This window comes from Brassica oleracea, chromosome C7 (genome assembly GCF_000695525.1).
Source record: "Brassica oleracea var. oleracea cultivar TO1000 chromosome C7, BOL, whole genome shotgun sequence".
NCBI classification, from domain to species: Eukaryota; Viridiplantae; Streptophyta; class Magnoliopsida; order Brassicales; family Brassicaceae; genus Brassica; species Brassica oleracea.
In genome coordinates, this window is record NC_027754.1 from 21,808,275 (window position 1) to 21,833,588 (window position 25,314).

The 25,314-nt window shown below is 34.7% G+C and overlaps 1 protein-coding gene, 1 long non-coding RNA gene and 3 pseudogenes across 2 annotated transcripts; 4 read left to right on the plus strand and 1 right to left on the minus strand.

The window, feature by feature from the left end:
• Positions 1–5,068: 5,068 nt before the first annotated feature.
• LOC106304174 lies at positions 5,069–6,258 on the minus strand. Its single transcript, XR_001262665.1, has 3 exons — positions 5,490–6,258; positions 5,354–5,410; positions 5,069–5,273 (listed from the first exon to the last, which is right to left on the minus strand). It is a non-coding gene; the product is annotated as an uncharacterized LOC106304174 (long non-coding RNA).
• A 4,438-nt stretch (positions 6,259–10,696) lies between these two features.
• Positions 10,697–13,539, plus strand: LOC106302846 (annotated as a pseudogene).
• An 853-nt stretch (positions 13,540–14,392) lies between these two features.
• Positions 14,393–15,706, plus strand: LOC106305213 (annotated as a pseudogene).
• A 3,826-nt stretch (positions 15,707–19,532) lies between these two features.
• LOC106307083 overlaps positions 19,533–25,314 on the plus strand; it is a 9,394-nt pseudogene continuing 3,612 nt past the window's right edge.
• Positions 19,618–21,122, plus strand: LOC106307085 (caffeic acid 3-O-methyltransferase-like). Its single transcript, XM_013743945.1, has 3 exons — positions 19,618–20,176; positions 20,265–20,637; positions 20,732–21,122. Exons 1-3 carry the CDS (start codon positions 19,740–19,742, stop codon positions 21,029–21,031), a joined length of 1,110 nt encoding a protein of 369 aa, XP_013599399.1. The 5' UTR covers positions 19,618–19,739; the 3' UTR covers positions 21,032–21,122.

Below are 25,314 nucleotides of genomic sequence, written 5' to 3' on the forward strand. Positions count from 1 at the left end.
AAGAATAAGTTATCGCAATAGCAATTTTAACAAACAAATGATTATGAATACTTTGGCATCATATGATATGATAGATAGTATCACCAGTATTTTAAAATTCGATTAAAGAAATGTATTCCACTACACATTAAGACAATTTTGTTCTGAGATTTATGTATTTAGTGATAAGTGATCATATAGATTATAGAGACTGAGACAAAATTTTTTTTGTAAAAGTGTTTAATTGAGGGTGTAAAAAATCACATTTATATATGTAATATTTTTATGTATCGAATTGAAAAAAATGTAAACATTGAACCTAATCTTAAACTTAAACCTTACATCTTACACCATAAACCATAAAATCTGCTTAGTAAACTCTAAACCCTGTAAATCTTCATTTTTTTTGAAAAGAAAACCCTAGAAATCTATACCCTAAACAATAAACCCTAAATATGTATACCCTAAACCATGAACATAATATCCATAGTTGTATATTGGGAATTTAGATGTTTATTATAGTTATTAAAATATAATAACATTAGTTGCATATTTGATTTTTTTGAAAAGAAAACCCTAGAAATCTATACCCTAAACAATAAACCCTAAATATGTATACCCTAAACCATGAACATAATATCCATAGTTGTATATTGGGAATTTAGATGTTTATTATAGTTATTAAAATATAATAACATTAGTTGCATATTTGATTTTAGCAGGCATCGATATAATTTAGAAAGTATTTATTAGAATATGAGTATATAATTTATCTCATTTCGTCACTTACCAAAAAAAAATTAGAAATCAGCACCAGCCGCCCCCACCCCCCCCCAAAAAAATATTTTCCCAGCCAAAATTTTCTGATTATAACTTTAAGTCTTGTTCTTCATCTTTCCCAGTCTCTCTCCAAATCTCTTTTCCCCTTCACGGTGATGATATACACAGCCTTTTTCAATATTTATCTTTTCGTTTTCTAATAGCTTCAAGACAGATTCTTCTTTAATTTTGTAATTCGGATCTGGGTAGTGGGTGTTTACAAATCGTAATTGAGTTGGGTTAATTTCTTCATTCAGCCTCTTCCTTATTTACTGTGAAATTATATTGTTTAGATTTGTGTAGTGGAAGTGTTTTATGACGAATCGATTTAGGGTTCTCATCGAGAAGTACGCGGCCGAGTGAAGGGAGACAAATTCAAAGCGAGCAAAGAAAGATGTACTTCAGCTTCGTCCTTCCCACAGGGGGAAGCAAAGCATATGTTATTGCTCTCTTAAATCGACTTGTCGACGTTTATTCTCCTGAAGATTGCAGCTCTCTCTATATGTGTTTCTAGATTTCGAGTTAACCGCCCTCATTCAAGAAGAGAAGTTCCTCAGCTTAGTTTCAGGTACCAGTTCCGTGCTTGATTTCTAATGTCTGTCTGCTTTAGAAGGAACTCAGATTTCTTCAAACACCAGATTCGCCGTGTTTGATTTCACATTTAAGTTTGTTGAAGTCTGTGTTTGTTTTCTAATCGCAGGCTTCGATTCGGACTGCGACGTTGATCCTGACCCGAGCTTTAGGGAGATTATGAAAGATGTTGAGATCTTTGGTAACACAGTCCTCTCGGTCCTTACTCTCGTGCTACACACAAGTCGTACAACTTTTGGATGGTAAGATTTTATCTGCACAGCAAGTGTTTTGTTCATGATTTTTTTTTTGTGAAAGTTACATCTTGACGCCTGTTCTGTGCTTCAAATAGTTAAATCATTTATGTTGTTTTTGCAGAACCAACAGGAACAGAGGCTATCCTGCCATATACATACATTTTGCATTGATTTTTTCAGAGGTAAATCCTCATTGACCTTGTTAAGTTTCCTTTTAATTCTCCTAAAGATTTTATCCCTTAGTGAATTTTTGTTCTTCTAAACTACAGCTCTATGATTTCTAACGGAACACCATATGACGGACAAGATGACCAATTTAAAGCTTTGGAGAAGCTGGGTTTTCAACAAAAATTTCATTAGTTTTAGATCTTTTTGTATTTGGTTTTACAATGTTAACATTTTGGTATCAAACAAGTTACTTTTTGTTGGATTATGTTCGAAAATTAAAATTGACACTTTTTCATTTTGAGAATTAACTATAATTTTAAATAAATAATTATATTTCAATATCAATTAAAGTTTTAAAATTATAATGTGGCTACAAAATATTTGTAGCTATGCTTGTCACTAGTTAGCAATAAAATAAGTTGTAGCAATGTTGTTGCTGGTGGCTACAGAAAAAGCTCTTGCTAATTCATTGCTATATGGCTACAAAATGGCTAGAGATTTTGTTTAGCGTGGGAGCTGAGGCCAGGGATTTAATTTGTTGCCATCTGTAGCTAAACTGATTTTAGCTATAGATTGTATGTGATAGCTACAAAATAATCAGTAGCTATTTAAGTAAATTCTTGTAGTGTCGGGTTCGAATATTTAGATTTTGAAAAAAAAAAAAAATTCATTTCTCAAGTTTCTTATATTTAAAAATATAACTTTCAGTTAACTAATTTTTTATTTTTAATAGATTGAATGGTTAATAGATTTAGACATAAAAATTTAAAACTAAAAAGGCATTAATTTAGTTATTTTTTAAAAAAATTTGGATGTAATTTTTTGTTAATTTTTTAAATAAAAAACTTGACATGCATTTTCGGATCGGGTTCGGGTGCCACTTCAGATATCGGGTAAAGTGCCCACCCCTACTAATTAGGTTGTTTGTTTTTAATAACTTACCTTTTTAATATGGATTACTTGCGCAAGTTGAAATCATTAAATATGCAAATAACTCATTGACAAAATTTGTTTTTAATAACTTACTTTTCTAATATGGATTACTTGCACAAGTTGAAATCATTAAATATGCAAATCACTTATTCACAATATGGATTACTTGCGCAAGTTTTATCGATTTAGTTTACCCTTGGGCAAGATTTAGAATTAAGACAAATATTAAAAACTTTCATTATTATTCAAACGGTAAACTTGCGCATGTTAATGTCATATTTATTACATTGCTTACAAAATATTTTAATGTTTCTAATTAGTTTGTTTGTTTTTAATAACTTACCTTTCTAATATGGATTACTTGCGCAAGTTAAAATCATATCATATGCAAATTATTTTTTGATAATACACATTTAATATCTTTCTTTAAACGATTTCATTATTTATTGTGCAAAATATTGTGCGTCATTAATATGAAAAATAAATCGACTGTATATATATATGAAACACCCAAGGTCTTAAAATACAAACATTCTCTTTTTATTTTTTAAAGTATTATTCACAAATCTCTCCTCTCATACTATTAAGGTATTACGACGATGCTGCTTGTGTGCTAAGAAAAATGTGTTTAGACCCAAAGGCTCCTCATCTTTCATCGACTCTGCCACCCACTTTGCCTTGGAAGTATTATATGCTACTTGATGAATCGACTCTGCCACCCACTTTCATCGACTCTCCCACCCACTTTACCTTAGAAGTATTATAGAAAGATTAATAATGTTTTATTTATTACTTTTAATATTTATAAACTATAAAATACAATGAACGGAATTTTATATAAGATAATTATAATAGTTTTATACTCGACTTGATGAATTATGTTCGAATATAATTATATAATAACTATTTTAAATATTACAAAATCCAAAAATGTTTATTTATATTATTTTTAAATTATTTATCGTTGTTTAAAGAATAAATTTATCATAATTTTAAAATAATTTATAAAATGCTTACAAAATGCAAGATAAAGTTTCACTTTCAAGAGTTAAGTCGAGATCTGGATTAAAAATCCTAAGAACTGGTAAAGAAGGGAAGCCGGAGACAAAAATATTGAATGTTGTCTACAAACTAGTTTTTCAGAATATTTCGTAGTCACGGTACGTAATTTTAATCTATTTTTTTTCAAATACAAATTTTATAATGAATAAACTGTTGCAATTATTTATTTTTTGTATTTGCTAGATGGGTTGTGATAAGTTAGGAGACCGATGACTGTATGTCAATCTAATATTATTTCATGTTCAATAAAATTTAGAAATTTATAAATCTATCAAATAATGTTAACCCGTCAAATTGCTTACAAAATTTATTTAATTTTTTGCAAGTTTCTAATTGAATTTGCTTTCTTTATCGAGAAATGTACTTCATAATTTATATTATTTATGGATAATATATTGATTTTTATTATATTTTCTTTTAATATGTCTACATAAATGTTTGTTTATTATTTATGGAAAAATAATATTATTCACCTAAAATAAAGAATTACGAAACATATACAATACAATTCTAATTAATGATAATATAAAATCTGTTACTTCTAAACATAAACATATACACTATTTATTCTATTTTTTGAATGAAAGTATCTTCGTAAACACACAAAATATTTTGTGACGTTGCAATTATTCATACACACAATATCTGCCTCTTCATACTGACGTTACTGTGTTCCCTCTCGTGAAGTACGGGCCGAAAAGAACATAGGGTGCGGACCGATCATGTTCTTATGCCCGCATAGGTGCGGACCGGTCACCTGGTTTAATTAAAATCAGAATCAAATTGGAGCTTACTGTTTTGTTCTATTTTTTGCCCCGACACAGAACAACGACTGGAGAGACAAATTGGGGATACTGAAATTAGGGTTTGTTGCAGTACTCACGACACAAACGAAGAAGATGACAGAGAAAGAGAAGAGGGAGACAGTGAGGAACGACGATGTTGAAGGGGCTGTTGTTTTTAATGTGTTTGTACTCATGTTTGGTTTTGTGGCAGGGCACTTCTTCTCATGTCCATGAAGAGATCAGACTTACACAACCTACTCAAGACTTACACAACCTACTCAAGACTAGTAGTTCTTTTGTTGTAGTTTAAAACTCGAAAATTCCTTTTTAATGTACTTTGTGGCTTTTGTTGTTCTTTAAATCTCTTGGTCGAATGTACTTGGTGTCTTTTCTTGTGGTTAAAACTTGTCCTACTCACGAGTTAACTATGAATATACAAACTTCAACAGAAAACAGTAGAAGAAAAGACATCTCAAAAATGAAGAGACAGGAGAAAAGAAAAATAAAAAACAGAACACAATTACATAAGCAAGCAAATAAAATATTTGATATCTTCCAAACCAAACTTACGAACACCTTTCAACTATGTACCTTGAACAAGCATTCAAACCAAAAAAAAAGAGAGTTGATTGAGATGTGAAAACGCTTCTCTGTTCTTCATTCAAACTTGGATTTCTTCTCCTGCACCAGCAGCAACAACCTGCAATGAACAAGCTCGTGTTAGTCTCTTTTAGTTACAGAAGCGATTCGATCCTCTGAACTAAAAGAGAGTTTACTCACCGTGTTTTCTTTGTTTTCCATTTTGTGTAGCTGCTTCAGAGATTTTAACTTCTTCACCTATACAAAAAAAACATTTAACACCGTATAGATGAGCAACGCAACCTTTCAAAAACACTGAATAATATAATTATGTTACCTTCTTTAGCAACAAGTTACTTGGTGGACTTCTTAGTCTCTTCTTGAATTTTCTTAGTCCTTGGCTTACTGGTACTTTCAGGTTTCTTCGGAGACTTAATGTCCTTGTTTTCTGGAACTGTTCTCCGATTGACAGAGTTGGTTGCTACTGCTTTCTTCCTCCTCACGGGCAAACTATTCTTAGAAACAGTCTCCTTTCTATTTGCACGTTTCTTCTCTGGAGGTTGAGCAACAATTATCATTGGAGTCCATCTTCTGATCCTTGAACAACCTCTGGAACATCAGCTTGGTTCACATCCAAAGACCTCCTGGTTCTATGCTGTTGGATGCTTTCTGAGACCTCTTCCGCCTTGGCTTCTTCTGTGACAGCTGAATCTTGCGAAACATCGTCTTTCATAATCTCTGATATGATCTTCGAATCTACAGGAGTGGAGAGTGAACTCTGGACATCATCGTCGTCTTCGTCTCTCTCGGTTCTTCGTCATCGTCTCTATCTGTTCCTCATCGTCATTGTCTCTCTCTGTGTTCCTTGTCGTCTCTTTCTCTGCGTTCCCAGTCATCTGTTCTTAGTCGTCGTCTGATCCCCAATTTGTTTTTTTTTTAAGTTAAGTCGGGTCGGATTTGTTTTAATTTCGGGTCGGATTTGGTTTTTAAACGCGTTTTTGTTTAAACGGTAAAATCACTGTTTTCTAAACGCGTTTTTGTTTTTTTTAATTGCGATTTGAAAATTGATTAGGGAAGGGGATTAAAAAAGTTTAGGGAGAGATCTAAAGAGAAAGTCTATCATTGGGTAGATTTATGAAGAGTTTGATGGTTTAGGGAGGAATAAGTAGCGTGTGTGAGTTTACAGGGGGTTTTAGGCAGCCAACCCCCAAGACAATTCCAGTTGACAATTCCCAATATAAATCCAGTTTGAGTGAATTTTTCGTGAAAATACATTCTATGTGTAAATTTCGGCTTGCCATGGCTATGACTGTCTTGAGTCTCTCGACTACGCAGATACTTGCGCGGTCAAAATGGACACAACCATAAGAAACATCCCCTAGTGGTACATTTATACGAAAATAATGAACAACATTTAAATAAAACACATCTCAGATTCTCTATATTAGTAGGAAATATTTCTCTTACAGAATGTTTATGAGAGAAGAAGATGAGAAGTTTTTTTTTTGTATTTAATTGATACTCCCTCCGTTTTATATTAAGTGTCGTTTTAGAAAAAAAATTTCGTTACAAAATAAGTGTCGTTTTCGACAATGCAAAATTTATTAATTTTATTCAAAATTTATTTTTCTATTGGTTGAAATATGGTTAGGTATATAGGTAATAGTTTTTTTTATAGGAAATATACAAAATTAATCTTATATATTAAAAGAGAAGTCACAACCTTGATTCATGTGTGATTTTTTTTTTTTAAATGGACCTTCACTAGAAATCAGTTATCATTCATTTATTACTAATAATAAGGATTAATAATATATCATTCCTAATATAACATCGACTCCTAAATACCCGGATTGGTTAACAAACTCACCTTGATTCATGTGTGATATTTTTATTTGGATCATCATTTAAATTTTTTATTAAATGTATTTCATTAATGCTAATATATAATCTTTTAACTACTTAAATCATAATATAATTTGATATATTTTAATTTAAAATATAAATATATATATTTAATTTTCTTAACAAATGTGTTGAAAAACATTATAAAAATATCTTAATTATCAAAAATTGTATATAAATATTTTCACTAATTTTTTAATGAGTGATGAAATTAATGTTATTATACATTAATATATATATTCAGTTATCTTTTATAAAATGAAAAAATCATATCAAATTTTACTATTTTATAGTTATATCTATCATTTTAAAATAAAACATTGTATTTAACTAAATATGATAAAATTATTTTAAACTGATAAATTAATATATTTTATTTTCACAAACATTAAAAATTTATGTTAGAAATATAATATGTTGGTAGAACGGGTTAACATTAGTAAATTAGATAATTCGTGTATAAAATTAACTTATCTTAAACTTTCATATATATATATATATATATATATATAGTTATTAACTTAAATGAATAAACATAAAAAATATGGATAAAGGAAATCTAACGCTTTGAATTACGGATCATGACCATAATAATTGAATAAAAAATAATTTTAAAAAATATATACCAAATATATGTGATGATTTGAAATAATCAATTAACTTACAGCATGAAAACTATCAAGTTGTTATATTTAAAATATTTATATATAAACATTTAAATATATAAGTAACTTTAAAAATATATTCTAATTATGTAAAATATATATAAACATGAAAATTAATACCGCACGGTTGTGCGGGTCCAAATCTAGTTGTTTTCTTAATTCGTGTGCCGAAACTTAAAACAAACTTATAATGAAACAGAGGGAGTATATCTGAAAGGTTTGAAACGATTTAAAAATAATAATGGATGTTCGAAATATGCAGGGCGTATACGTTAGAGCTTGTGTCAAAGGACCTGTTTTTAAGAAATATTTTTTTATTTAATTTTTAGAAATATTTTCTTATATTTATTCGTGAGATTGAAGGGAAATAACACAAAAATAGGAATAATAGAAGAAAATAATTAATAAATTAATTTAGTATCCAAGAAGAACTGGTCTTTTGCTAATCTCACTCCGTAGTTGTCGTGATCAAGTGGTTGCTATAATATGCACCGTTGTAGTATTAAAATTAATTGATAAGATCACCATGTCGATCAAATTGAATAAATACACAAACAACAAAGCAGATAATTAATTTAGAATAATTACTGTTTATAAGAACTAGTTTGTAGACTTGGAACAGATGATTTAGAAAGGATATATTTTTAATAGCCCGCCAATGGTAGTAAATTTTAATTGAATCTCAGCTTTGAACTCTGACTAAATCCACTGACTTGAAAGTTGAAACAAGATATCACAACCAGAACTGGTTATTAGAACATCATTATCGCGGTTCCTTAATGACGTCTCATAGGGTTAATTTAATTTAAAAAAAAAACAGGAGATACGGCTCTTAAGTAAGGCCACGAAGGAACGCCTCTTAGTGGACATGTGTCAGCAAGTGAGAGGGTCTTGGTTCGGTTACGCGTTAAACGCGATCAATCTTGGCTCTCTCTCTCTCTCTCTCTCTCTCTCTCTCTCTCTCTCTCTCTCTCTCTCTCTCTCTCTCTCTCTCTCTCTCTCTCTCTCTAATCCTCTATTCGACGTAAGACAATTTGTATCCTCACGGTTTCTCTGATCTAGTCGGCGATGTTTCCCTCGGTGGCTCGAGTCGGCGACCTCTCTCGGTGGTTCTCCTCGACGGCGACGGACCTCTATCGCGGTGGCTCTCCTCAAATCGAAAGGGAAGCGGTTGTTGTGTTCTTCGATTCTGCATTGTCTTTGATTATGCATCTTCTGGTTCTGATCGGTTGTTTTTCTATGTTATCTGTTGGTTCTCGTCGAATATGTGTCTCGGTGGGTCTCGTCGACGGCGACCGAGCTTTCCCTCGTTGCCTCTCCTCCAATCGAAAGGTAAACCGGTTCTTCTGTTGTTTCATTACGCATGTGCTTGATTATTTGTTTGTTTCTGTGTTTGTTGTGTTCTCGTCGAATCTTTGTCTTGTAAACCGGTTCTTCTGTTGTTTGTTTCCAGTTATCTGTTGGTTCTCGTCGAATTTGTGTCTTTTTTGTTTCTGTGTTTGTTGTAAGATCGATGTTCTGTCTTTGATATAAAGCAAAGCTTGTTTCAATTTGTTTTTGATATGTTCGGACTTTCTGTTTCAATTAAAGCAATGGATCATTTTTGATATGTTATGGCTTTCTGTTTGTTTGTATGTTTCAATCCTTGCAAATCGTTTCTTTCTTCTCTTTCTTAATCATGTGATTGCATCTGTTTCATTTTGTTTATGTGCTATGTTTCAATCATGTGATTGCTTCCGTGATAAATATATTAATCATGTGATTGCTTCTGTGTGTTTCAAATATAAAGCAATGCTTGTTTCATTTTGCATATGTGCTATGTTTCAATCCTGGCTCTGTTTCCCTTCTTTGATTTGTTTTCGGTTTTGATTCTCGTGAATCATAAACTAATTTACTGATATGTGCATGTGTGTTTGTGTGTTTAACTGTGAGGATCGTGAACGGAACAAGACGAAGGAACCTCAAAGCAGAGGAGTACATTTGGTATCGCAATAGAGGTAAATGTCTTCAACTTTTGAATTGATTGATAGCTTTATGGTTGAGTTAGGTAGTTAATGTTTTGCTTAGTGTTAGATTGTGGTTGTGTGAGTAATAAATACGTGTAATGGTTAGATAGAAAGCGCTGTTGGAGTGTGATGAATGTGTTAGGTTGATGTCAACTCCATTTGGTTGGTTGCGATGAATGCTTTGATGAATTTAAGACCATGTTCTTCTCTTTGTAGATAAATGTCAACTCGTTTTAGTTGGTTGTGATGAATGCATCTAAACTTCGTTTCTTTTCTTCCTTCTCTGACGATATAAACACACTTCTTTCTTCTCTTCCATCAAGTAAATACATTCTTGTCTTTTAATCTTCTTTCTTCTCCCCCATCTTGTAAAGACATTCTTGTCTTTTATTCTTCTTTCTTCTCTTCCATCTTGTAAAGACATTCTTGTCTTTTAAACTTCTTTCTTCTCTTCTATGACATTTGCGGATATGGATTATAATCCATATACGCAGACACCAAGGTTTGTTGAGCTTCTAAATAGTCAACAAGACAGTGTGTTTCGTTTAGTTGAAGAGAGTCAAGGTACTGAAGCTTCATCACAGTTACGTTTAGTAGAAGAGAGTCAAGCCACTTCTGCAGAGCGTAGAGAACGAAGGAAATGGACCCCAACAGATGACATTGTGCTCATCAGCTCGTAGTTAAACACGAGCAAGGACCCTGTTGTGGGGAATGAGCAACGATCCGGTTCTTTCTGGAAGAGGATTGCGGCATACTTTGCGGCCAGTCCCAAAATTGCAAGCCTTAAACAGAGAGAAGCTAGCCACTGTAAGCAGCGATGACACAAGATCAATGATCTTGTCTCCAAGTTTTGTGGATGTTATAAAGCGGCAACAAGGGAGAAAAGTAGTGGGCAAAATGAGAATGATATTCTCAAATTAGCCCATGAAATCTTCTACAACAACCATAAAAAAAAATCACCCTCGAACATGCGTGGAAGGAGCTTCGGAATGATCAGAAATGGTGTGACCTTTCTACCTCTAAAACCGATGGCATCTCCAAAAATAGAAAGTGTGAGGACAGTACACAATCATCAAGCTCACACGCCACAGGTGAAGCTGATCAAGGTACCATTCACCCCCTGGTGTTAAGGCAGTAAAGGGTTCTGGTAAGAAGACTGCGTTGGAGGGCAAAGCGCTGTCTGAGTTTCAGTGCATGTGGTCGATCAAACAGCAGGACTTGGCTATCAAAGAGAGGCTTTCCAAGATGAGTCTACTAGCCAAAAAGGAACCTCTAGCTGATTACGAAGAAGCTCTTAAAAAGAAGCTGATTAATGACTTTTTGTCTAGTTAGTTTTAAGGTCTCAAGGTCGTGTTGTTTGTTTTCTGTTTCTGTTTCAAGTTATTGTGCTTGCGTCTGTATCAGTTTCATTTTCATGTTCATCTTATGTTTCAGTAATGATAATGATATGCTGTTCTGTTTTGTGATTCGTGTTGTAATTGACTCATGTTGTTGTTATTAACTCATGTTGTTGAGATGGAACTTGTGTTTGATCTTGTGGTTATTGACTCATGTTGTTGTTTGTTTCAGGCTTGGACTCTCGGATTGTAGACACAAAAGTCACATATCTTGGGAGCATCAGTGACACGGACTCACGGATTGTAGACACACAAGTTTATTGTTTGTTTCAGGCTTAGCCTCTGTCAACACACGTCTAGTTTGTACTCTAGTGTCTTGTAGTCTCATGTCACAAGGTCTTGTATTTTACTGTCTTGTTTGTACTCTACTGTCTTGTAGTCTCATGTCACAAGGTCTTGTATTTTACTCTCTTGTTTGTACTCTATTGTCACTGACTCATGTTATTAGAAAGTTGTATAAATGGAAGTGTTTTCACGATTGTAGAATTCACCAAACGATCAAACACTAGTTCCATCTTCATATTTCACCAAACTATCAAACACAAGTTCCATCACAAGTTCTTTATCTCAAGTTCTTTTATCTGAAGTTCTTTTATCTCAACTTCTTAAGTTCTTTACCAAACCACAAGATCAAACACAAGTTCCATCTCAAGCTATTTCTTCAATCTCAAGTTCTTTAACTAAACACAACTTCCATCTCTAGCTATTTCTTCCATCTCAAGTTTAAAACAAAAATTTCATCTCTTGGTTTCTTCTTCTCATACCACTTTTGAGGGAGTAGATGATGAAGCTTTTGATCAATATTTTGATCAACATTTTGATCAAACATTCGAGAATTTTTTCGTTGATTATGGTGGTCAAGAAGAAGAAACGAAGAGATGGAAAAAATGAGTTTATATTGAGAGAAATCGTGAACAAGGCCACACACGGTTATGGAATGATTATTTCAGTGATACTCCAACATATCCTGAAATTTTTTTCCGACGCCGTTTTAGATAGAACAAGCCATTGTTCATGCGCATTGTTGATCGTCTCTCCAATGAAGTTAAATACTTTCAGCAAAAGGAAGATGGTCTTGGAAGGCTTGGTCTCTCTACACTCCAAAAATGTACAGCATCTATTCATGTCTTGGCGTATGGTCATGCGGCTGACACGGTCGACGAATACCTCCGGCTCGGTGAAACTACAACTCGGTTATGTGTGGAAAGTTTTGTGGAAGGAATAATAAATTTATTCAGCGATGAGTACCTAAGAAGACCAACACCGGCTGTTCTTCAACGTCTACTTGGTATTGGAGAGCATCGTGGATTTCCCGGGATGATAGGAAGCATCGACTGTATGCATTGGGAGTGGAAGAATTGTCCCACCGCTTGGAAAGGGCAATATTCTCGTGGTTCGGGTAAACCAACAATCGTTTTAGAGGCGGTTGCTTTATATGATCTCTGTATATGGCATGCGTTTTTTGGACCTTCAGTACCTTAAACGATATCAGTGTTCTTGATCGCTCCCCTGTTTTTGATGATATAATAAGGGGTCAAGCTCCGCAAGTCACTTACTATGTTAATGGAAGAGAGTATCATTTGGCTTACTATCTCACCAATGGTATTTATCCGAAATGGGCAACATTTATCCAATCTATTCTAATACCACAAGGACCGAAAGCACAATTATTTGCTCAACATCAAGAAGCTGTCCGAAAAGATGTCGAGCGTGCTTTTCGAATCTTGCAAGTTCGCTTTGCCGTTGTTAAAAATCCAGCACTTTTTTAGGTTAAAGTCAAAATTGGGAAGATTATGAGAGCATGTATCATACTCCATAATATGATAGTAGAAGACGAACGAGATGGATACACGCAATTTGATGTTTCCGAGTTCCAACAAGGAGAAGACAACGGAAGTTCGCATGTGGATCTCAAGTATTCTACAGATATCCCTACAAATATCGCCAATATGATGGGTGTTCGAACTAGAATTCGTGATAGACAAATGCATGAACAACTGAATGATTTGGTTGAATATGTATGGCGTAAATTTGGACGTGATGAACACAACAATTGAGCTCGGATGTTTCTTTAAAATTATTCTTTTTTTTTATTAATCTTTGGTTTTATGTTTTTTTTTAAATTCCATGTTTTAAATGTTATCTTTAAATATGTATTATATAATAAATAAATTTTATCTTAAATCAGAAAATATTTATTATTTTTATTTTATTTTAAGAACTCCTAACTAAGATACTTGCAATGGAGGTCAAAAGATTATAGGTCTCTTACATAAAGTTCTTAACATAATTTTTTACTAAAAAAGTATTAAAAAATGATTAAGAGCCCCTAAGTGTCTCTTAGGGATAATGATACTCTTAGTTTTCTAACAGAGACTATTCAGGGCCCAAGATGGCCGGCGAGCCAACAATAATTTATATGAAATTAAATAAATAGAAAAAAAAAATATCTAAGCTTTAGCTATAAAAGGAGAATCCAAGATGCATCAGAAATATACTAAATCATTATATCCTGACTAGGCCTAGGCATTTCGGGTATCGGGGTTCGGGTATTTCGGGTTTTGGGTAGTTCGGATATGGGCTAGAGGATCCATTTAGTACTTGACCAATTTTCGGTTCGGTTCGGTTCGGATAGTTTCGGGTTCGGGTTGGTTCGGATAGTAAATGTAGGAACCGGAAAATATCCGGAAAAAGTTCGGTTCTCATTTGGATCCGGTTCGGGTTCGGATAGTTCGGGTAGTTCGGATAATTTGGATAAAAATATCGGTTATTTAGGTAAAATATCAAATAATTAGGATGATTTGGATAAAAAAATTTGGACATTTCGGATTACTTTGTATATTTCGGATAAAACTATCTGGATAGTTTCGGATACTTTCGGGTAGTTTGGATACTTTATAATAATTTAGTTATCCTCAACTATTTTCAGATACTTTTAATAGAATTTTAAATTAAAAATATATATTTAGTGATGTTATATGTATATATAATTAATATTTTTATATATTCGGGTACCCGTTCGGTTCTCGGTTCGTTCAGTTATTTCGGATATAAAAATATAGGAACCGTTCGAGTATTTGAGAGTATTGGTCCGTTTCCGGTTTCAGGTATTTCGGTTCGGTTCCGGTTCCGGTTCGGTTCTTCAGTTCCGATTATTTTGCCCAGGCCTAATCCTGACGTTACAAAACAGACACACACAAACACATACTCTCCTTCTCTCTCTGCTTCTCATCAGTGTACGGTGCCTTGAAAGAGAAGAAAGAAACAATGGGGTTCCCTTTTGAAGAAACCTTAAGCTCTAACCCTAAAATCCAAACTGTTATTGATGATGATAATGAGTTGGGTTTGATGGCCGTGAGACTATCCAATGCCGCAGCCTTTCCCATGGTTCTCAAGGCCTCCCTCGAACTCGGTGTCTTTGACACTCTCTACGCCGATGCCGCTCGCACTGACTCGTTCCTCTCACCATCTGACATAGCGAGTAGGCTACCAACTACGCCACGTAACCCTGAGGCACCGGTTTTGTTGGACCGTATGCTCCGTCTACTCGCTAGCTACTCCATGGTCAAGTGCAGTAAGGTCTCATCCGTGAAAGGCGAGAGAGTCTATAGAGCAGAGCCAATTTGTAGGTTCTTCTTGAAAGATAACATTCAGGATATTGGATCCCTTGCTTCACAAGTCATCATTAATTTTGACAGCGTCTTCTTCAATACATGGTAATTTTCAAAATTAAATGAGTAACAATTTTCATGTCATCAATGTTAGAATCGTTATTTATACGGTTATGAAATCTTAATCTTATCAATATGTGTATAGGGTACAATTGAAAGATGTGGTGCTTGAAGGAGGAGATGCATTTGGCCGTGCACATGGTGGCATGAAACTCTTCGACTATATGGGAACTGATGAGAGATTCAGCAAGCTCTTTAACCAGACCGGATTCACAATTGCGGTTGTGAAGAATGCTCTTGACGTCTATATGAAGGCTTCAAAGATGTGAAAGTGTTGGTTGATGTGGGAGGAGGCGTAGGTAACACCCTTGGTGTTGTTACTTCCAAGTATCCTCATATTAAGGGTATCAACTTTGATCTGACTTGTGCCTTGGCACAAGCACCCTCTTATCCTGGGGTGAAACATGTCGCCGGAGATATGTTTGTTGATGTTCCAACCGGAGATACCATGATTTTGAAAGTAAGTTCATCAACTTATCATTCATATTTATTGACAGCGTATGTATACTAGTATTTTGTACTTACTAATGGTATTATTTTTGTATTACAGCGCATACTTCATGATTGGACAGACGAAGACTGCGTGAAGATTCTTAAAAATTGTTGGACATCACTACCAAACAACGGTAAAATTGTTGTCACAGAATTAGTCACTCCTGATGACGCAGAGAATGGTGACATCAACGCAAACATTGCCTTTGATATGGATATGTTGATGTTCACACAATGTTCTGGTGAAATAGAGAGGTCACGTGCGGAGTTTAAAGCTTTAGCTGCAGCTGCTGGCTTCAACCAGTGCAAATTCGTTTGCCAGGCATATCACTGTTGGATTATTGAGTTTTGTAAATAAGATGTGTAAAATATAAAACTTACTCTTCAAATGTTATCATCTTGGTTCCAATTCTTTGTTTGTGATGATCATACATTTGTGTGTGTGTGTATGTTCAAGAAATGTTAAATAATAATAAGCTTTTTGTTTACTTTGTACTCTTTAAGAACCAACTTTGTCTAGTTAATTAGCCACATGAAATTCTTTTTGGAGAGCTCACAAGACTCACACAAAGGCTACTTCTCTAATTTAATGTTTAATTTTTCTAGTATTGTAAAAAAAACATGAGATAATATTTTTTGGTTTACTTAAATTAAAAAAAATATTTACATATTAGAAGTAGATGTTATCTTCTTGTTATTTCATAAATTTAAGGATATATATACACATATATATGTTTTTTTTAACTGAATCATATATATGTTTTTTTGACTAAAGGCATTCATATTTAATTACAGAAAGAAATAAAAAGTTTTACAAGCTTATAGCTATAGTCCACCCAACATATGACAATCCAGCCCATAGTTTTAAAACCCATAATTGAGATCAGAATTATAATGAAAGATAGTAGATGGTAGAGAGCAAAGCCCAGCCTAGTTAGATGAAAAGTCAGGAAACGAAGGAGTTCTCGTTTACTCCGTTAAGAGCCACAGCTGCATGAGGGAGGAGGAGAGCGCAGGAGAGGAAGGTCTGAAGCTCAGTAATCGATCATTGACTAGCCGATTCAAGGAGGAAATGATGGAATCCGCAGATTGATAACGCTGGGAGTGAAGCCGCTGATTTCTTTCACGCCACAAGGAGTAGATCACCGATTGCCAGCAGAGAAGAATGAGGCGCTTACTCAGTCTGTTGCCTGTGAGAGTAATCAACTGGTCCATTACATCTAGCCAAATCGGAGACGGGGTAAATGAGCATCTACGTGCAATCTCCGACCATATCCTCCACGAGAAGGGACATCTGAAGAATAAGTGATCTCTTGATTCAGCCTCTCGATTACAGAGCAAGCAGTTTGCATCGACAGACAACCCCCAAGAAAGTAGACGATCTCTTGTAGAACACCTATTCAACACAAAGAGCCAGACAAGAAAGTTATGTTTCGGAATACCTCGCGATGTCCAAACAATTTTCGCCCAAGGTACTCTTTGCTCTTCCCGTTTTAGTTTTCAGTATACTAAGGAAGTTTTGTATTTTATAGTTGGTGCTCCTGTAACATTCCATTCATAGGCGTCCGCAACCTCATCTTCCAGCGTTATGGAGGTTAGGAAAGTTTGAACCAGCACCATAGCATCAGAGCGGTCCTGAGGAAGCACTCAGTTACCTGAGCGATGAAGGTCAGCTAAGGTAGAGTCAAGAGATATTCCTTGCCTAGATGATGAGGAAGCAGCAAAGTAGTCTTTAAGAGAACCCAAGGGTGACCAGTTGTCAATCCAGAAGCGGCAGCTAGCTCCATTTCCTACTCGCAATTTGATCCAGATAAACATTTCTCCTCGCATCTTAATTAGTTTGTTTGCCAACCAAGAATTAGATGCACTTGTTTTCACTGTCCAGTAGTTAGATAGGGAACCATGTAGGCATGGTATATATGAAACCTTCTTATAAACCGTATATACTACACATGCCTTTGTTTTTCTTCTTAAGAAAAATAGAGTCAATATCGTTTGGACATTTACCAACTTAATTTGTTATTTTATACTATGTTTTTTCTTTGGTGAAATCCTTTTATATGGTTACTTCAAACAAAATAGTTCAGTTTTGTACATGCTGACTGAGTCCAACATGGCATAATTAATGAAGTTTGACAGCAATTTGTGAACTTCCTCGAAGGATAGACAAATTAAGATGTAGGCCATAAAGGACACTTGTGATGTTACACTCACTTCGATGGACCAAATGGTTGTCCCCTTCCTTAGTCACACTCGTCCTCGTCCTGATAAAGTTGGAGTCATGCATAGTTGCATACGCATGTCTCGAGTATTATAATATTATCATGTTGATCAAATTGAAGAACGAAATACTTAGCAAACTGGAGATTTCCCAAGATTTTCTTCTATAGGTTAATGTTAATCTGCAAACATGTATAAGATGAACTTATATAGTCACTTGGTTGTAGTGGTAGACACGAATCAAATATCTAAATTTCTGGAAGTATACATGATTTGATTCGTTCTATTTGAATAATCAGTTATTTGATTGGATCCTATCTGATTTGTAAATACACGAAAATTTAGTGTCCGGATATAAAAACATCTGATTTGATCCTTATAATAAAAAAAGAGGAGGAGAAGGAAGTCCTAGAACCGAGTATCACAAAGCTTCAAGCCTTCGCTTGGAAATTAAAAGCACCTTCGAAGATATGTCATCGTATATGGCAGTTGTTAACCGGTCATGTGGCAGTGACGAGGAACTTAGCAAGACGTAATATGAGGTGTGATAACTACTGCCCAAGATGTGGAGAGCTAGAAGAATCTGTAATCCATGCTATATTCGAGTGTCCGCCAGCTCTACAAGTCTGGCCCTTATCATCAACTCCGTCAAGCCCAGACTTATTTCCAGTACCAAGCGTTTACGCAAACATGAATTACCTATTCTGGAGAAAGAACAGCATTATCGAGCCGGAACATGACATGGGTCCTTATCCCTGGATAATTTGGTACATTTGGAAGGCTAGGAATGACAAGCTTTTCAGGGGGATGGACAGAGATCCTTTGGAGCTAGTTTGATATGCAGAATGTGAATGTCAAGCCTGGTTTAATGCGAACGAAGTGGTACAACCTGTGGTACAAGAAATCATTTCTGAGGAGCCCCAAGTCATAAGTTTGGGTAATATTTGCTTGCTAGATGGATCTTGGACAGTCTCGGCTCCGTTTAGTGGATGTGGATGGGTCTGGTGGAACAGTGGAGGAAACATTCAATTGCTGGGGTCAAGAAATTTTAATCGACGGGAATCAGCTTTGCATTCGGAAGTAGAAGCTCTGCGGTGGACAATGGAGAACATGCTTCAACACTCAACCTGCCAGAGCTATTGGACAGACTGCAAGGAGCTTATAGCAATGATAAAGGAAGCTCATGTCTGGCCTAGCTTTGCGACGGAATTGGAAAGGATAGAGACGCTGATGATTTGCTTTACGGATTTCAACATCATTCATGTTCCACGAGCGCGCAATCAGTTTTCAGATTTTTTAGCTAAGACTGCTAGATCATTTCATAGGAAGTTACATTTTATTGGTTGTTCTATTCCGGTCTGGTTACCCAGTCCACCTCAAGCTTGAGTAATAGAATGGCCGTTTGACGTCAAAAAAAAAATTTTATAAAACTAAAAAAAAATAAATAATCCTGAAATAAGCTAAAATAATAATATGCTATTGCTAAACGAAAATTATATTTTTTAAAACTCTAATATCTAAAATAATCATTTTAATAAATATAACTATTCTAAAACTTATATAAATATAGTAACTATATAATTTTATATATAATTATATATATATACATATAACGAATAGGATCGGATATCTATTTTCAAAAATATCAGTATTTATTATTTGCTTCATTTTTAATAAATATTACATATTAGTATTTGATTTGCTTCATAGAATTATGGATATCCATATTTTTTTGTTCGAGTCAAAACAAATAACAAATTAAATGGATATTTTACTTATCCCGACTTGGTTGCATCATAGTGTTAGAAATTAAGATGCCTTGACATCTACTACAAAAATGCCAACTAACTTAAAACAAAATCTAATTGTTTCAGCCGCCAAAACTGGCTCTTACTTTTCTACATAAGACTCAGACTATTCAGCCAGCCAAATGGATCGGCAAGCCGACGATATAATAAAATAAATTATTATAAAATAAATTAAAGAAAGAAAGAGGAAGCTGAGCCTTTAGCTATAAAAAGGAGAAACCAAGATCCATCATTTCATCATCCTCAACACTACACATAAGAAACAAATACACACACTCTCTATCTCTCTGTTCCCTTGCTTCTGATCAGTGTAATCACCAAGGTACCTTGAAGGAGAAGAAAGAAAGATCATAAAGAAAAAAAATGGGAATCCTTTTTGAAGAAACCTTAAGCTCTACCCCCACAATCCAAATTGCTACCGATGATGATAATGAGTTGGGATTAATGGCCGTAAGAATAGCCAACGCTGCAGCCTTTCCCATGGTTCTCAAAGCTACCCTTGAACTCGGTGTCTTTGACACTCTCTATGCCGCCTCTGTGTTCCTCTCACCATCTGAGATAGCAAGTAGGCTACCAACTGCACCACGTAACCCGGAGGCGCCAGCTTTGTTGGACCGAATGCTTCGTCTACTCGCTAGCTATTCCATGGTCAAGTGCGGTACAGACCAAGCTGGAAAAGGCGAGAGGGTCTACAGAGCCGAGCCAATTTGTAGGTTTTTCTTGAAAGATAACATTCAAGACATTGGATCCCTTGCTTCCCAAGTCACTGTCAATTTTGACAGCGTCTTCCTTAATACCTGGTAATTTTTTATTCATAGATTGAAAGTTATTACAACATTCAGTTTAAATATAATAAATCTTACCCTTATTGATACGCATTTTTCTCAGGGCCCAATTGAAAGATGTGGTGCTAGAAGGAGGAGATGCATTTGGCCGTGCACATGGTGGCATGAAACTCTTCGACTATATGGGAACAGATGAGAGATTCAGCAAGCTCTTTAACCAGACCGGATTTACCATCGCTGTCGTAAAGAAGGCTCTTGAAGTTTACCAAGGCTTCAACGGTGTAAATGTTTTAGTTGATGTGGGAGGAGGAGTTGGTAACACTCTTGGTGTTGTTACTTCCATGTACCCCAATATTAAAGGTATTAATTTTGATCTGACATGTGCCTTGGCACAAGCACCTTCATACCCTGGGGTGGAACATATCGCCGGAGATATGTTTGTGGATGTTCCAACCGGAGACGCCATGATCTTGAAAGTATGTTTAGTAACTCTCTTATCATAACACATATTCAAGTACGTATGTATGTAGTACTTTGTACTTATTTCTTTTGATTGTTTTTGAATTACAGCGTATACTTCATGATTGGACTGACGAGGACTGCGTGAAGATTCTTAAAAAATGCTGGAAATCACTTCCTGAAAATGGTAAAGTAGTTGTCATAGAGCTAGTCACTCCTGATAGTGCTGAGAGTGGAGATATCAACTCGAACATTGCTTTTGATATGGATATGTTGATGTTCACACAATGTTCCGGTGGAAAAGAGAGGTCTCGAGCTGAGTTTGAAGCGTTAGCCGCAGAATCTGGCTTCACCCATTGCAAATTCGTTTGCCAAGCTTACCACTGCTGGGTTATTGAGTTCTGTAAATAAAATGTTTAAATTAATGATTAATCCCATGTAATGTCTCAATTCGTCTTTTGATGCAATACAGCTTCAAGCAATAAAAATATTTAATTTATCATTGTCTCTCTACTCTCTAGGAACTAGTTCTAATTAACTGAATTCAGATTTACCCACCTTTTACTCTTACAAATGTATAAACAATCATCGTCCTCAAAAGCAATGCAAAGCTAGTTTTTCTCCACATATACTATTCAGCCACCGAGCTGGACCCACGAGCCAGTGATATACTTAAATTGAATATTACAGAATAAAAATTAATAAATTAAAAAGAGAAGAATCTAAGCTTAATGAACCTATAAAATGACAAAACACTAAGACCACCTCCAACGGTGGGTTTAGGGTGAGGTTCTTAAGAAAAAAAGGGAAAAAAAATGATAAAATTAGACAGAACCGCTTCTTAATTAAGGGGATATAGAATCGGTTGAAACCCCATATGTGGCACATGTGTATTGGGTCGTTGCTTTCACACGAAAGGGAAAAAAAATTTGTCTCTTCTCTTTCTTCGTTAATCTCACTTCTTCGTCATTATCAAATCCTGTCGTCGATGTTGTCGAAATCTCCAAAGGAGATGATGTTTGATCTGATTCTTTCATCGTCGATGTTCTCCTCCAAATCCGTCCATGCAATCACCATGAAGGGTCGGATTCTTTTATTTTTAGAAAAGCTTTGTTTTCTGAAGAGAGAGAGAGGAAGAAAAAGAAGAAACAGCAGCCATGTTTTATGGGTTGTGGTTGTCCGCGCTGTTCCGTACGTCCTCTCGTATTTCTCCGATTCCAAGGATGAGCTCAAGCTCGACTTCTAAGACTTGATTTTCAGGTCAGTGGAAAAGTTGATCCGACGATTCCTATCAAATTGTGTCTCCGATTGATGTAATATTTAGCAAGATCTCCGCTGATAACGATTATAATCTGATTGGACCCTTGTTCGAGCTAATGTTCTAGGATCGAGTTTTGGTACTTACTTGAGCTTGATCACAATTGTAAACTTTAAAGTTTCAATTTTTATTTATGATTGATCTTTTAACGTAGGTTTCACAAGGCTTGTTCATGTGATTATGTTGAGAATACTTTCATTATGAAGAAGCTATGTTTGTAAATGAGGTATTGACTATATATACTTAGGCAAGCTAGTTTGCACCTTTTGTGTGCTGGCATGAGAGTCTTCTTGAGGAGAGCCTGTTAAATGCATCATAGCTTCTCTGTTCAATGCAAATGTGTTGTTGTCTCTGGTCATTTTTTTTTTGTGTGTATTGTGTCTGATCATTTTCTGTTCTCTTTTTTCATTTTGTTTCTTTCTGTTGCTTCTCCTCTGATCTAGCTTAGGTGATGAACCCCAAATAACATGATACAGAACAGGCTTTGTATCCTCATAACGTCAAATATTTGGGATGCTTTTTAGTACATCTAATGTTGCATTTCACATTATAAACTGTTGATCATGTGTACTGTATTTGCAATAACTATAGAACTAGCTTCTTTTTCATGAGTTTTATATGCATGTTAGTGAGCTCTGCACTGACCAAAGACGTGGTTTTGATATTGATTATGGTTTATAACCAATTGATCCTTGTAAAGTTCTGTGATTTCCTCAGACCTCCTTGAACAGGATTTTACCTCCCATGGAAGGGAACTTCTTCAGGCCTGATGCTCAACAAGCGCATGAGGACGGCTTCTTAGTTAGACAAGAAGACATCTCTGGAGCTAAGGCTGACTTGAAGATCAATGAACCGGACTAAAGCTGCAGTGGTGACAGGAACATAAGCTGAATGATATATTAGAATACATAAACCATACGGTTAACATGTGACACAAGAAGACATGGGAGTAGACACAACTGTATTAAATTTAGATCAGTACTGTGATTGCATTATATGAGTATTGTATATCTTAACTTGGTCCTTTTTTCAAATTGAAGATGCTTGATCCTTTTTTTCAAATTGCCATGTTTTTTTTCCAAATCCTCGTTATAACACAACACCTTTCTTTATTTGGTTACTAGTCTTCCATGTGACACAAATACAAGTCTTTCATGTGACATAAGAAGACACTTGGGATGACAACTAATCAGTTTTTTCTCGTTTATGATTTGTATTTGTATCTTTTAATATGTTTTTATGTCATTTTTATTTAAATTTTTATGTTATGAAATGCAATCATTGAACTTCTAAAAAAAAAAAAATTTAAGAACCTTTGAGAAGTTCTGATCCCATTGGACCATGAAAAAATAAATTACACTAACAAGGGTTCTAAACTTTTCAAATCACACAATTAACTATTAAATTAGTCATTAGAACCCTTAATGGGTTCTTACCATTGGAGTTGCTCTAAATCCTGGAAATTTTCTATTATTGAAAATGGTTGAAGAATCTAAAGCTTGTTCATAATCATAGAATGTTATCAAAAAAAAAATATCTGACCAAAGATATATTTAAGTTAATCATTGTTAGCCAATTTCAAGAACAATCTCTTTGGAAACAAAGGTTGTACCAAAGAAAAAGAGCATATACAATTCTCATACAATCTATATTTATGAACCGAACGTTTTATTATGCACCACATACACAATATAGTTAAGAGATCTCGAAATTATGAAATCACGTGGAATATATTTCATTGTAATTATTAGGAAAATTAATATTTGTGTGTAAATTAGATTTTTATTCTAAAAACTATTTAGATAATTATACAGTTAGTATAAATAACTCTATTCGTTCGCTAATGAATAAATCTGCAAAACAGTTATGTTTCCTCCATACTTATCATTTTATTATTTTGGCTTCTATGTTCGTAGCATGAATCTTCTTATGTTCATAACGAAATAATTTAGGATGTGTATCATGTCTTTAAGTTAGTTGATAAGGTTTTTTTTTTTTTTTGATTAACCTGGAGGGACTTCCACCCCCAGGGGCCAACCCCTCGGCGCGAGGCGGACCATTTGGTACTATGGGAAATTAGATACCCCAATTGCCTGGCCGGGGCTCGAAGTCGTGATGGCGGGCACCTCAGCCGAGGTTCCTTTACCACCAAACCACGAGGCCCGGTTAACTCCACGTATTCTTGGGATTTAACCTTAGTCCGGGTGGCCAACGCGAGTCATTAGTTGATAAGGTTGAGTTATATAAGTTGAAATTAATTAAGATAATTAAAAATTAAGTATATTAAATCATATGTTTAAATATGAAACAAAACCACTAACAAAATACCATGCTCGCATTTGGTTTTGGAGGAAAATAAAAATTAAAGTTTGTTTTGGTGTGATGTCATTTATTTGAATTATTATCTTTTTGCAAAAAAAAAATGCAACTCACTGCCTCCCTTACCACCACCATATATAACCATGCGAAAATAAAGGCAGTTTCGGTCGCACACGTAACGTTAACACCTTTGTAATTTTTTTTTTTTGAGTAATATGTTAAATTTATTCAAGAAAAAAGCTTTGGTACATCATGTGTAACTTGATTTTGTTTAACTGAACCTTCTAACTAAAAGATAACCTTACACCCGACAATTTTTTTTGAAATTTATGCCTGTGAAGCAAACCATCGCTGCAAAAGAGCTCGATGCTTTTTGACTCCCCATTGCTGAGATAGACAGACAATTGTTCTTGACGCGGTCAATAAACCGGACCAGGGATGCGACTGGCACTGGTACTGAACCATTGTAATTTAATAAGGCTGCTTTTAGAAGAAAAAAAAACTCTAGTATCTTATGATTAATTGGTGTAACTAATCCTATTATGTTCTGATCATTGAGTCCTAGATAATATAGTTAATGAAGCTTGACAATCCAAATTCTTGTGACCTTCCTGGAAGGACAACTCATGATGGAGGCCATAAAGGTCAACGTAATGTTACACTCACAAACTGAATAATCAATATTTATATTGCCTTCCTATGTCGCAATCGTTCTAATCAAGTGGCAGCTTGCGTATTCTCGAGTATATTATAATACTAGGATAAGACATGCATCTTGCGCAGGGTGAATTTATTTTTATATATTATCGATAGTTTTTTTTATATATTTGATCATTTTATTTATATATAAAAAATATTTTTTGTTGTTATTATATAATTTTTTTCCGATGGATCGGATCAATTTTTATAAAAATAATGGAACAAAACTATAATTAATACATCATGGGTTAATCGGATTGGACATTAAACAAATTATGACATAAAAACCTTATTTTTTCCATCGAACACATTCTTGAAAAAAGTGAACAGTATTGTTTTCACAGTTGAATTATTTTGA